Consider the following 13,849-nt stretch of genomic DNA (forward strand, 5'->3'; position numbering starts at 1 on the left):
CACATGACACATGTCCATAGGATTTCCATGCATTTGTATGTCTGTATACATAATCATATGATCATGAATCGTCCACGGTGTGTGCTCAAGCGGTTCGTTGCCGACAGTTCGTTTGAACGCAATTAGCACCGACTGATAATCCCTCGTATTATCTATTAATCGATGAATTAATTTTACTTATTAAAATGTCTCTTTAACTACAACACTTACTCCGATTTAATTAACAATTATAAATATTTTAATCAATTATTAAAATCTATTAGGAATTTTTATCTTGAATTTTAAAAAAAATATTTTAATTTTATTTGAATAAAAAAAAAAAAATTTACGAGCATAAAATGATTTTATATTTTACCATAATCGTAATTCATTGCGCAATCACAAAATAAACCGTAAAAAATATTTTTTTATTATACAATTATTTATGTTTTTTATTTTCATTTTAATCATATTTATTTTAGCTGACGCTGGACTTTTATGCTGTTACCGAAGATGTTTAAAGTTTTGTATTTTAAAAATAAGTTGAGAGTGACAAAGAGTTGTGAAAGGAAGAAGCTGAGGAAGATGGAGAAGAGGGAAAGGCTCAATTTTATGAATATTATTTTCCAGCAGATGTCTTTCCCGATAAGACGTCAACGTCGGTGTAATTAATGACGTCTTGAAAAGGCGATAAATATATAGAGCTATAGAGGTGGAGTGGGAGAGGATGTTTTGTGCTAAAGAGTGAGCTGATAAGGAGCCGATGCTGGAAAAGCCAAATGCCGTCGTCACTGGGTTTTGGTACGAGGATAAAACGACAATGCGCGTGAATTATGCCACAATGACTGGGTAGTTTTAAACCCAGGAACTCGACATTAGCGATCTGCCCGAGGGCACTTTGATACACTGACTTTCTATGCCGCACTGCCACCATTAATTTTACTTTACAGACTCAGTGCATTCGCACTGTATGTGAACCCGGGACCGGTTACATGGCACAGAATGTCAAAAGTTTTGCGCTACCGAGCTCTTACCCAATTCAACACTAAAACTTTGTAAATAATTTCGTCAAGATAATTTTGAAATTTATTTAAAGAGTTTGATGTACCAGACAATCGGCTAATGAATGAATTAATTAATAAAAAGAAGAATTTAATTAACTGGATTTCTTTGGCCGCAGATGCGGCAAGAGAGCTCGTAAATAACGGCTGGGAGTCCGTTTGGTTGGCTGGTGGGATCGCGAGCTCTGAATGGATTAGCATAAACAAATCATCTGGATTAAACGGGGCCGCGACTCTACGAAAACCGAGCGAGATGAAGGTCTGTGTGAGTGTGTGTAGAGGGAGAAAGGAATAAGGGAACGAGACAGATTCTCGGAGCATGTTAAATCAAAAGGACAAACAATTAATAACCCGACGCGCGAAGGGCCGGCGATTAATCAGAATTAAACTGTGAGTTAAATACTCGCGGGTATACACTGTGGGTGCTCAGAGTCTGCTGGTAGAGGGTACAGAGTCGGGGCTAAAAGTAAAGGAGCCAAGTGTTGGGAATAAACAAAGGTTTACACATCAGTGTCAGTCGCAACAAGTCCGATTTCGCAGGCTACGGCTACTCGCCATGAATATTCACGGTCTGCTTTTCCCCAGATAGTTTTCTCTTTCTATTCTCCGGTGGGTGGATTGACGAGGAGAGCTCTGGATGGGAGTACTGTGGAGCAGAGTCAAAGGCTGGAATATCACAATACGCGTTTGTCCGGTTGACGAAGTCTGCCAAAGCAAATAGAGAGTAAGCGATGGGGCGAAAGAGAGGGTGTCGCATTTATGTGTGTGTGTGTGAGTGTGTGTACTTTAAACTCTCTGTTGTTCTATATATAATAACAGTGACAAAGAAAGAGTATATAATATGTAAAGAGGGTTGCCAGTGGTCATTGCCTTTGAATTGGAAATAACGTTTCCAGCGGGCAAGTCTCGATTCGAATCCCTCTCCATTATACCGGTCACCTTATCGAAATCGAAATCCTCGTCGTCCCTTACTCGATTTCAATGAAAAATCACCCTCTGATCCGTCGGACAAATTTTTATTTGCCGGGCAATTGAAAAAAATTCACGCTCTCACTGGTGACAAGTCAATTGTGGCAAATTGCTAAATTTCGTTTTAAATAAAAACCCGGGATAAATGTTGTGCGTTACAGGTTCAGTACGTGGACATATTTTGAGTGATGTTTACTGTATGATTTGTCGGCGTGGACGGGACCCCAGTTGGATTTCGGGTTGACAGTAGTTGCCAGCGATGCGAGATAAGCCTCGGATGCGGATGTAGGAGTTGAGTCGTGAGAGTAGAGTATTTCGCGGCAGTCGAATTATTTAATCCCCAAATGATGAACGGGCACGTCGCGACAATGATCTGCGTCGCGTAAAGTGACAAGTGGTTGGGATCATCGGGGTGAACCTCGTGGCAGACGCGTTTAGTTACGTTCAGAGTATAACACTATTCGGATGTGTCCTATACAACTATACCAATCAACGTTTTCATTGAGTGTGTGTGTGCGTGTGTGTATTTGTGTGCAACACTCGCGCAACTGGCGGTCGCGGCGGTTAGGGGTTGAAACGATGAGATCAGTGAGATTGAGAGGAGGAGAACGCACCAACCGTACAAATCATGTTGGCATTACCGCGTCAAGCGAGGACTCAACCCATCACACGCCCGGAAACTCGATGCTGACGGTAATACTGATTTATCGGAAATGCTACGTGGTTTGATGCGTTTGCTGGTGATGCTACCAGTGCCACTGCTACCTTTATCGTGCTCAATGCGTTTTACATTTTTACATAAAACCGGATACAACCCATTTTTCGGTTAATTGGGAATTATGGGACTATCGTGTACACCAAAATTCGATCACTAAAACTCAATTGGAAATTTATTTACCATTTAAATTATCCGCCTACGCTTTTAATCCATCATCAGTTTCATTCATTTTTACCCAATAAAAAATATAAATATACGTTTATTATTTTATTTCTTACCTTTCGAGATGTTTGACGATGTCTTCGTAGGCAGCTCGGCAGTTCTCCCACACGCCCGACCTTAAATTTAAAAAAATATAATTTCTTATTATAACTAATTGTAATTTTTTTTCAACAAGACGCACATTTCAGACCAAATATATCATCAGTCTGAGATGAAAGAATTTAAAAATAAAAATGTTAAAAATATATTTACGACTTGATTAAGAAATCTTTGCATTACTCGAATCAATTGCAAGTCAACTTTCCCAAGCAGGCTTTTGAAGTCGTTGATTAAAAAGACAAGACCAAAGTATCTTTACGCGTTAAAAAAGAACCAACAGAATTTCATTTCCGTTCGTTTTACGCTACATCGTCACATCTTTTTTTTTTTTTATATAAAAAGTTGGTTATTTACTTATAGAATTATCTAAGATGAAAATTAATCAAATGGGTATAATTTAAATCCCTGTACCGTAGGAAGCTCAAGATGGACAAGTGTTTATGTGTGTGTTTATCGACTAGCAAGAGGGCTGGGAGGGTGAAGAAACTAGAAACAAGACAGGGATGGGGTTGCAGTGAATTAATCATATTCCGGTGTTTGTCGTGGCCCCTGCCCCTGTCCCTGTCCCCACCCGCGCCGGCCTAGTCCCTCAAACGTAATCCGTCTTACCTCCTGATCTCTCTCAGGCGTTCCTTTTTCCGCTCGTCCGCGTGTGCCGGCTATAGATTTGCATTTTAATTAAAAGCAAAGCGCTGAAATCATAATGTGAAACGTGCGGTGCACGCCTTCTCCTCATCGTCATCGTCTCCGTCTCCGTCTCTGTCTTCGTATTCGTATTCGTAGTTGTCGTTACTGTATATAAATATATATTTTTGTCTACACCTCACTTAACATTTATTTTAATATCAATTAAACATCAACTCCCGGCGATAAATAATTAATTCAATTATTTATTTTTATATTCATTTAAATGACGTCAAGTAAAGAGTCTGGGTCGGATAACAGTCTCGACAAGTAATCAACTGGTTTTGTGTTATGGATAACAGAAATTTATCTAGAGATTGTAGTTATCGAAAAGGTAAAAATCTATAGAGAATATTAATATATAAATATATATTAAAGCGTTTGTGCAGACTTTAGACTGTAGAGTACAGAGTTTCGAGTGTAGGATGTGGAATGTAACGAAGGGAAGAGAGCAAAGTAAAGGGAAAGGGCCAAAGCAAGAAGTAAAGGGAAACTCAACGGGCTAAAAGGCCTTAACCACAAAATCTTACACAGCGTAGGGTAAATTGAACATGTAAGGATGTAAGATGTTGGAGTTGGTAAGTGGTTGAGGTGAAGATTTTGAATATATTGTCAATACAATGTTGCCAACACGCTCCGAGGTTGTTAATGGCTCACCACAATTTGTCGTTAGTTATTTAGTTGGAGACGGTGGCCGGTAGAGGATGTGGAGGAGCGTTAATTTGAAATGTTAAAGTTGCTTTTGTAAATAATTTAACATAAAAGCAGAAAAAAGGTAATGAGTAAATTGAATTATTGAGATTGCTGTAAGAATTATTGAGATCAAGTGTCAAGTCGCTGCACTTGCTATTGTTACGGCGGAGAGAGACGGAAGATAGACTTAGACTAACCCTCGGAATGTAATTTAAACCTGGGCTGTGTTGAAGGGAAATAAACCAGCGGCTTGGGTAAGACGGAGAAAAGACTGCAGTGGAGTAAAGAAAAGTTAGTGCATAAATAAAGAAGAACCAGCGATAACAAGTAGAAGAAAAAGAGAAGAGATCAAGTAGTGTCGAGACCCCCCGCGATTTCCACGGCTTCACTGTCTTTTTAAATCCTCTTAAACTAGTATTCTTTTGGCCTCGCGAGCTTATACTCTTATTCGTATCACTGCTGCACTCTTTTTCTCTTTCTTTTTCTTAGCATGTGTTTAATATGACTCAACAAGACGCTAAATGGAATCTTTAATGAAATAAATCCAATTTTTATAGTTGGGCAAATGTGTCATCGATAATACTCTGCTACTTTTTTTAGCTTTTACACCAAAATAAAAATACCGAAGAACATGGTCGACTGAGTTTGTTGCAGGGTAATAATTATTTTATAATTTAAATATTACCGAGCATAGGAATAAGTTTTAAGCGACGAACAAGTTTAAAGATACTTATTAAGCAGTAGGATGGGGACAGGTCGTTTGGTCGTTTCATTTCTGTTCTCCCTGCTCGGAAAATTAACTTGCCCTGGTATATAAACGCGAAAGAGGAGCTGAGTTAATGAAAATGTTTCCCGCAGCGGCAGTTCGTCATTTCCGAGATACATCATTAGCAATAAATCGAGGGGTAACACGCCGATTCAATTGTACAAACTTAAGATTTATAAAGCCTAATCATCAACTCTCTTGCCAGCATTTACAAAACTTTTAAATTTATATTAAAAAGTAAAACAACTCAAGTACAAACCTTGCGAGGGCTTCCATGTTGGTCATGTTCGGGTTGACTTTTAGTCCTTGTTCAACACGCGCCTGCACCTGTGCCTGGAGATGGTGCGGCAGGCTCGCAGGCGAAAGAATGGCCGTGTGTCCTGCACCTGGATGTCCTCCGAGCTGCATGTACTGCATGTGACTCAAGTGTGTGGGCGGCTGGTTGTATCCGTTCGCCAGCAACGGTGACTTCTCCAGTCGCGAGACGTCTGCAAACATGAAATCATCTAATTTTAAATTAAATCATCTGCACTCGTCGCTATCCAGGTTGTTAATAAATTTGGATAAAATAAAATAAAATAAAATAGATTTTTTTTTTTTTTGGGTAAAGATTTAAACAAACGGGAATTGAACGTGCGGCTGACGTTACAGAGGAGGATAAAGAGCGCTTTTGTCGGGTTGATGGATCGCTGTCCGCTTAACCAAATATCAATCACAGCGACGTGCAAGTGTGAGCGGATTTACTTGTATAGTAAACTCTATTCATATATATAGAGATGTATATGTATATATATTTTACATATAATCTGCACGTTGATTTCACCGTAGACTAATACACACTATAGCCGTTTGTGTTTGTACACCGACTTAGAGTATACGATACAAAATGTTACTTTCAACCCTCGTGTATCACGACAATAAATCTAATAACATCAAAATATTAACTTTAATTAATTATTGAGTGTAATTTTTTTTTAATTGTAATTTTTAAAAAATAAATTGAGTGAACAGCAACAGATAGAGTAAAATAAAACAGCGGGCGTTAAATCTGAGAGCGATCAATCTTGCAGTGCGACACACAGAGGTTGTGAATCTCTTGCAGTGAAGTGGCAAAGAATCCCCCGTAGTATAATGTATGCTTCGTCACGTTTCCTACCCGAGATGTGACGAGGTCTCATCGACGCTCTTTCGCATCAGCCCCTTGTTGGCTCCACTTTCATTCCATCATCGCTCTCGCGAATATCGTTTGTTATGCCAGCACGAGCAGTTGGTCTCACAACGATAAGTCCTCCGGTTGTCGGTTCCTCTTTCCCGCGGCCCTCAAACTCCTCGAAGATCTCTTTCCAAGTGTTCGTCTCGCATTCCAAGCCACGCTTGGTTCATTCGTCAAAACGTGCTCGCCCTTCCCTCAGTCAACATGACGACAGTTACTCGACTTTTTTCGAGCTTTTTATCTCGACTACCCATCGGAAATAAATCGGAGACATTAGATTTATTACGTCCAATGACAACCGTCAATTACCTTTTCTCGATAAAACCGGAATTATTTTTTAAATTTTTCGGTCAGGCGAAACTTTTAAGCGAAAATATTTATTGCGATAAAAAAAAAAAAGATATTGGCGTAACGCTTGGCAATGACATCCAGTCGGTATCGATTTGGGTATTTCGTTGGTCAGAAATAAATAAATACCAAAGATATATAAAATAAAAGGGAGTGACGTTGGTGAGGAATGAGAGTCGGTCTTTGGATAAAAGGAATAAAGGACACAGGCGAGTGAAGAGAAGGTGCCTATTCATTACAAATTATCTAAATGGCAGTGATTTTGGACGAACCGGCTGGCCGTTTGACGACTAAGTGGTGGGTACCCGAGATTCGAACCCAGCCCCCACTTTCACGTACACACTAATCTTGGAGTCCATATAATGGACTCCAGCACGTGTTCCAATATAATATACTCTCTCTGAAGATATAACACACAGGCCTCAAACACACAAATCACAAATGCACATTAAATATACTCGGGTAAAAAATGTTTGACAACCACTGTTTGGATCAACCGTTGGCCCATGACCGGCCTTAAAATTGGACTTATTACAACTTATAGAGCGCGATTTGAACGCTCCGCTCGATAACATACATTATCTCCAATCCATATGATTTAATGAAATCCCTCTAAACTCTCCACTTAGCCTCGGTCCTTCATCTCTACAATCTCCAACTGATGCACCGAACGCACTCCCTCTCCCTCTCCTCATCTCGACTCTGCTCGTTGAACTCACCGCGGTTATAAAAACAAAATGCAAACCAGAATAAATAAAACAATCAGCGGCCTCATACATACGTACACATAAAATCAAACATTCATTTCATTAATAATTTTTATTTCGTTTTCATTAAGAACCAAAATCATCGTTCTTAGAAAAAACACGGGTCCCTCATCCAATCACCTTGTTGTAGTGGAATGCGAAGGACGATAAAACACAATTTGAGCTAAAGACTGCACTCCAATAACCCTTTCTCGTGTAAGTTGTAGTGCTGCAGCATATCCACCAGCCACATCAAGAGACTCTCGCTGTCTCGACTGACTCACTCGGCCTCTGTCTTTGCCTGTCGTCCAGTTCCTTCGCCTCTGCAGCAATGATTCCACCACACACTCACACACACACACACACACACTTGTGCTCATGTTCTTGTACAAATGTACAGACACGTAAGAGTGTGTGCGCCCTCGCGAACTGATGAGGTGACAACCCATAATTATACAGACCGCTTTCTGTCTGGGCTGACTGCAGTGGCATGCGGAGACCTCGAGGAGACCCACCAACAATCTCTTACTATACCCACCAACTCTTTCTTCTTTACTTGTCTTACTTTTATTATTTATTTTTAATTCTTTTCTCACAAGTATTCATACGTTCGTTTTTCTCGCTCCTCTACATCGCTCTTTTTATTAAATAATCCACCTCGTGAATTTCGTCTCTCTTTATTACACATCAGGTACTAAAGGCATCAGCCGAGCATCTCGTTCTTCCGGGGGATTCTCTGGCTGATATATGCTTGATACTATTACGCGGTGCACAATCGCGTTGCGAGTAAGAATGACGTTGAGAGAAAAACGTCTATCAGCTACTTATTTTTTTTTTCTTGTTTCTGCTTCTTCCTCTTTTTTATTTTTTTTTTTTTTTATTTTATTCTTATATTCTCATTCTTAATTATTCTTTTATAATTACCATCACCTCTCTTTCTAACTCACTCTTGTGCACTCTACCATAAATTAACAAAACACGAGAATAAATTTACGGACAAATGAGATTTTACCAACAAACTAATTTTTATTTCCATCCGTATCAATCTATTGCTTTCGCATAAATTACCGGGAGTCAAAAATTATCTAAAATAAAATTGAGATGAACAAACTCGACTACCAGCGGGTTAAATTGTCAGACAATATTGATCGGTACCTAGTTGTAGTATATACAAATGTATATGTAAATATATATAACACGGGAAACAGAGTTTCGTGCAGCAAAAATCCGGTTTTTCAAGTAATCGCGAGGCCAGGGCCTGCGAACATACAGCGAGCGAAGCCGAACCGAGTAGCCCATCGCATCGTCGAATAGCCGAGAAAGTGAACGAGGCCCAAGGCACATACACAAAGCCCTCGCAACATACATGTAACCACACACGTCTCCCTCTTTCTACCCTCCTCCTAATTTTTCAGTCCTCATTGCATCCGAGCCAGGGTATTGAGACATAGGGACGTTACGACGGATAAATAGAAGCTGGAGCCCGAGCCCGAGCCGCGACCAGCCAATCTTCTGTCCAGAGCAACAATAACGTCTGCAAGACAACAACTCAGTCTCGATGTCCTCTTACTCATTTTTTTATAAACTTTTGAGCCGACTCGCTCTCTCGCGCGACGATTTCGACTCGTGTTATCTCTGTCCATAACTATATTGTTTGTTCTTGGCGAAAAAGTCTCAAAGCTTGGCGTTCTTTCACTTGCTCATACAGCACACCTTACTGGGCATCATCTCAAGGCAGTAAACCCTTTGATATATAGTCGAAGATTTTTAGAGCTCTGTCAGCCACGCCCACAATCAGCCTCAGCATTATTTACACTCTTCGCGGTTCATACTCTGACCAACACCCCACTTTCATCTTCCTCTTGGTTCTCTTCTTCTTTCTTCTTTCTCCTTTGGCTCATCTCTATCCTCCAGGATTCATTTTTTTTTATTATAATACATGTGTGTTCCTTTTATTTTACATTTTTTTGTTATTCCAGGCGATCTAGTCCGTCCCTTCATCGGCTAAAAATTTCCGGCCACCATATTATATTATGAATGCACTATTTTATGAATACCAAATTATTAATACTCGGCATCAATAATATTATATATCGCAAATAAATAAAACAAAGAATAAAAAAATAATAACAAAGCAAACCAATGAGCCGATAGCACAGACCAGATGATCGTTATGCGAACTATTCCAACATAAAATTATACACAGACGTATCGGCCAATGAATTATTTACAAAATTGCTATTTTTATTTCTCCAGCTTATGATTTTGGGTTTCGCCATCATCATCACTTACAATTAGTCCTAAATCCTTTTTTTAAATGTATCCAGCTATTTTTTTTATCCTAGAGAACCGACCATCGGATTAACATTTTAACGTCCAATAAAAAATAATAACGAAAATTTAAACAACAACTCAAATTACCATCAAGTGTCCGGGTTCTTGGGTACTCTCTCCCTTCATTTATTTTATTTTTTCAGACACGCGTACAACATTCACTCAGTATAAACAACAAATGTGTATATGTACAACAAACAGCATTTTACAAAAAATAAAAATCAAACGGCCCAATCTTGACGGCGAATCTCGCTGCATTGGTATCAACAATCAAGATCGGCCGAGGGACTACATCGTTTTTCCGTACCATCTGCTTAACTCAGCATACATAAATATATACATATACATATAGATATACAAATATATGTACCGGGAATTCTGTAGTCCAGTGTCTTAAATGCTGGACTGTCTGTACTCGGTCGATACTTTTTCATCATCGGTATATACGCAAGTCTCACAACCGAGAGATCGGGCAACATCAGTTAATCCAGTACATAAACATTGTATTGTATTTCGCGTAGGGATGCTTCCATTATATCATATTTCGTTATTAATATCTTCTGACTGACTGGTCTTGGCAGCAGGTATATAGTCCGCGTTTTATTCACCGTCGCTTATTGGGAGACTAAAACCGATATGAGCGGCAGACAAGACAGAGAAGAATACTCCGATGCTGACAGACCCAAAAATCACATACCGGTTTAGATATTTTTTCTTTATTTCACTTTGGCCTTTTTTTATTTATTATCAGTTTTATTGAATAAAATAAGACGAAAATATTTATAATCGATGAGGTCTAGCTCCGACCGGTTCTCTGTCATCATTTATACCAGAGCTAGTTTAATTGCCAATAATTGAAAAACGGATAATTACACGGCCAAGACCGTGTATGCTGTTAAATAATGTACATATGTGGAGTACAAGAGTATTTTCATCAAGTTTTTACGGCTGGCAGGTTTATGTCTCTTGATGCGGCATGTGAGTACAACTGTTGAGCGATTTAATGCTCAAACTCGAGACAAACTGTGTTTAGTTGCTGTTGTTGTTGTTGTTGTTGTTGTTGTACTGAATGCAGAATTAAATAGACTAAGACAGCATGGAGAGGAAAAGAGCTGGCTAGAGTACTGGCTACTGATGAGTCAGATGGAGATGAAGTATAAAAGTGTAGTGTGGAGCATAAAGGTGGCCTCACACATAGCTTATACATAATCCCCCGATCGTGAAGCAGCTGCATGCATTGTTTATACGTTTTACGTGATAATTAAAGTAAAGAGCATGTATATATTACTAAATTAAACCGATCTTCACTTATATGGGATACAATGTTATTATTTTTTACGTTGCTCGTTTAAATTTTAAATATTCTTTGCTGGATTTTTTATTGGATTATTTAAACGAAACTTAAATAAATTATTTTATTATTGACGATGTTTTATTTTCGGAGGACTCAGAAAGGGGGTGTGGGTTCCCTGTCCAGGGAAGTGGTGTGAATTACAACGAAAATAATGGAATCAAGTGGAATGAAATGAAAAAAAAAGTTTTTAGCACAAAGCAAAGAACGCGTCGAACTCGACGAGTTAATTGAGCGATACAGGAAAAAGAGTGGGAGCTCGGTGTTTTTATGTTCTCTCGCGAATCGTTGGACCATCAACTCTCCCTCAGGAAGTGCTTACTACAACAGCACACACAACGGAATTAAACGTTTGTTTCAATAGAGAAAAATTGACTGTTTTCAACACCAAAGGATACATGCCATTTAATATTTTTCATTGTTATCACTTCAGTATTTCATACATTTTTTTTTTAATCAGTAAAATGTTTAAGAGTAAAAAAGGTGATTGTAATTGTAATAATAAAATTTGGTTTTGTATCCTATAATTTTTACAAGCTGACGTCTTCATTAGTTTTAAAAGTTTGTTGTTGTTGCAATCTAGTGTTGTGGAAACAAAAGTTTAGCCGACTGATTTACAGACACCGATTGTAAAAGAGAGTAGAGGAAGGTATAGTGGCTGTAAAACCATAACAGTGTTACCAAAATTAAGAGGTTTGGTGCACTGGTTTTATTTTACCGGCACTCTCGTAAAAACAATCAACCGGCGCGCCAGCCCGACACACTAAACTTTGATTGAGGATAAAAAATCATTGTGTAATTTTTTACTCGCTATTATTGCTGTTAATTTTTTTTATATTCAGCGTAATTTAATTGCAGAGTCAACGTCCTAAGCCAAACGACACCTTTTACTACAATAAATTAGACTTGTTTCATATAAATTAATTAATTACTCTAGGGAAAGCTGATAAACACGTGGGTCAACCGCAATTTCGTGACTCGAAACGCATCGTGGTTAGCCGAATTACTCAGTTCCTACTGTTTCACCACAGCAGCTCAGTAGTTGGAGTAGTAACAGCACATCCCTCAACGGCTTCTGACCACAAATCCCTCAACTCCAAAAATAATAAATAAATGCACCGGACTTTTGTTGGCAAAACCAAAATTTTTCATTTATTTAAGCCAAATAACCGGGAAAAAAATATTTACGTTCATTTCAAACAACAAAAACTGTGAAAAGAACACATATTACAATTTAAATGTCAATATTATTTCATCGTCAACACAAGTATTGTGTCGATATTTTTTTTTTGCATTCACCAGCCTACGATCAGCTATTCAGAGCTTCTATGAGTATTCACCCACGTGTAAAATAAATGCAAAACAATTTTGACTCCATTATTCAGCGCGCGATTGCTATGATTTGAATAAAATACTTTTTTTTTTTTTTGTTAAATAAATTTAATTAATTATTTTAGTTAATTTATAAGGTAAAATGTTTATCGATTAATATATTTACTTGCACATAAATTTGATAAATAAATTAATAAATTTATTTATGACCCGATAAAATAATATTTGAAATTAATAATGTGGTTTTAAAAATATTTTTGGAAGCTCCCCGTTTTACTTTAATGTGGAAACAGCATTTGGTATAGTAAACATATACATTTACGGTAAAGTTGAGCCAATAAAAAGCACTCGATTTTTGATACGCTTTATACAATATAATACTCATGTACATACACATAAATAAAAATATATATGTTTGTATATGAGAGCGTGTCAACCGTCAGGCGTTCGCGTGCGTGTGTCGAATCGATTCGCCCGTGTTTACACGGTGCGCGTGAATCGTCCGACCTCGAAATAACCGGCTCACAATCCTCCCTACCTCCCACTCCCCCTCACCCCCTCGTCGTCGTCATCGTCATCCTCCCTGTGGATACACACAACATCAATACAACCAATGTTGATTTTTTTTTATTTTGAAAGCTACTTTATTCGGTATTTATAATCCAATAAGTTACTTATTATTGATAACTTCAATTGAGCTTTCAACAAAACTCTTCTCTGTCCTGTCCACCCTCGTATTTTTTAATTCAACCAAAATAAATATATACATACATATTGTCATTATTATTATTACAGTTTTCACAAGGGGAAAATTTATAACAAACACGGTACCATTTTTCACGACATGTCATAATAATATTTATTTTTCAAAGCATTTCAATTTTTTACCGGCAGTTTTTGATTAACTTTATTAAATGATCATGATATTTTTTTTTGAACCACAACAGTCCGATATTATTCAAAAGATGACTCTGCATTTTCATTTTAATTAACAGTAAAACTCATCCTTTGTCCAATTTAACGAAACCATTCGTCAAAATATTTTAGTAATAGATTCAAAAATATTTAAAAATAATGAAAGTATAAAAAAAAATTTTTTTGTTTCCCTCTCGTGTTTAATTTAATTAGCGTATCGACTGCGGTCGACAATGTAATAAATTTATTATATTTAATTAATAAAATTCAACGGTAACGCAGTACAAATATATTGTTATGTATATATTTGTAGCATAATTTGATATTTATTTGAAATTTAGCATTTTGGCCGCGGCACGGAAACATCAGAAATGTTAACCCATTAATTGTATTATAATCAACCCTCGAAACATATTTCT

At 37.8% G+C, this 13,849-nt stretch overlaps 1 protein-coding gene across 6 annotated transcripts in view; it reads right to left on the bottom strand.

Annotated features, from left to right (window-relative positions):
• Positions 1 to 13,849, bottom strand: part of LOC130667723 (dachshund homolog 2) — a 150,501-nt gene that overhangs the window by 73,439 nt on the left and 63,213 nt on the right. For 4 of the 6 annotated variants that reach the window (XM_057469535.1, XM_057469534.1, XM_057469532.1 and 1 more), the window contains 2 exons: positions 5,451 to 5,697; positions 3,006 to 3,065 (listed from right to left, as the gene is read on the bottom strand). In XM_057469535.1, coding sequence (XP_057325518.1) covers positions 3,006 to 3,065; positions 5,451 to 5,697 — 307 coding nt within the window. The remainder of the gene's footprint in view (positions 1 to 3,005; positions 3,066 to 5,450; positions 5,698 to 13,849) is intronic. The other 2 variants (XM_057469536.1, XM_057469533.1) reach the window with 1 other exon arrangement.

The sequence above is a fragment of the Microplitis mediator genome, chromosome 5 (assembly GCF_029852145.1).
Source record: "Microplitis mediator isolate UGA2020A chromosome 5, iyMicMedi2.1, whole genome shotgun sequence".
NCBI lineage: Eukaryota > Metazoa > Arthropoda > Insecta > Hymenoptera > Braconidae > Microplitis > Microplitis mediator.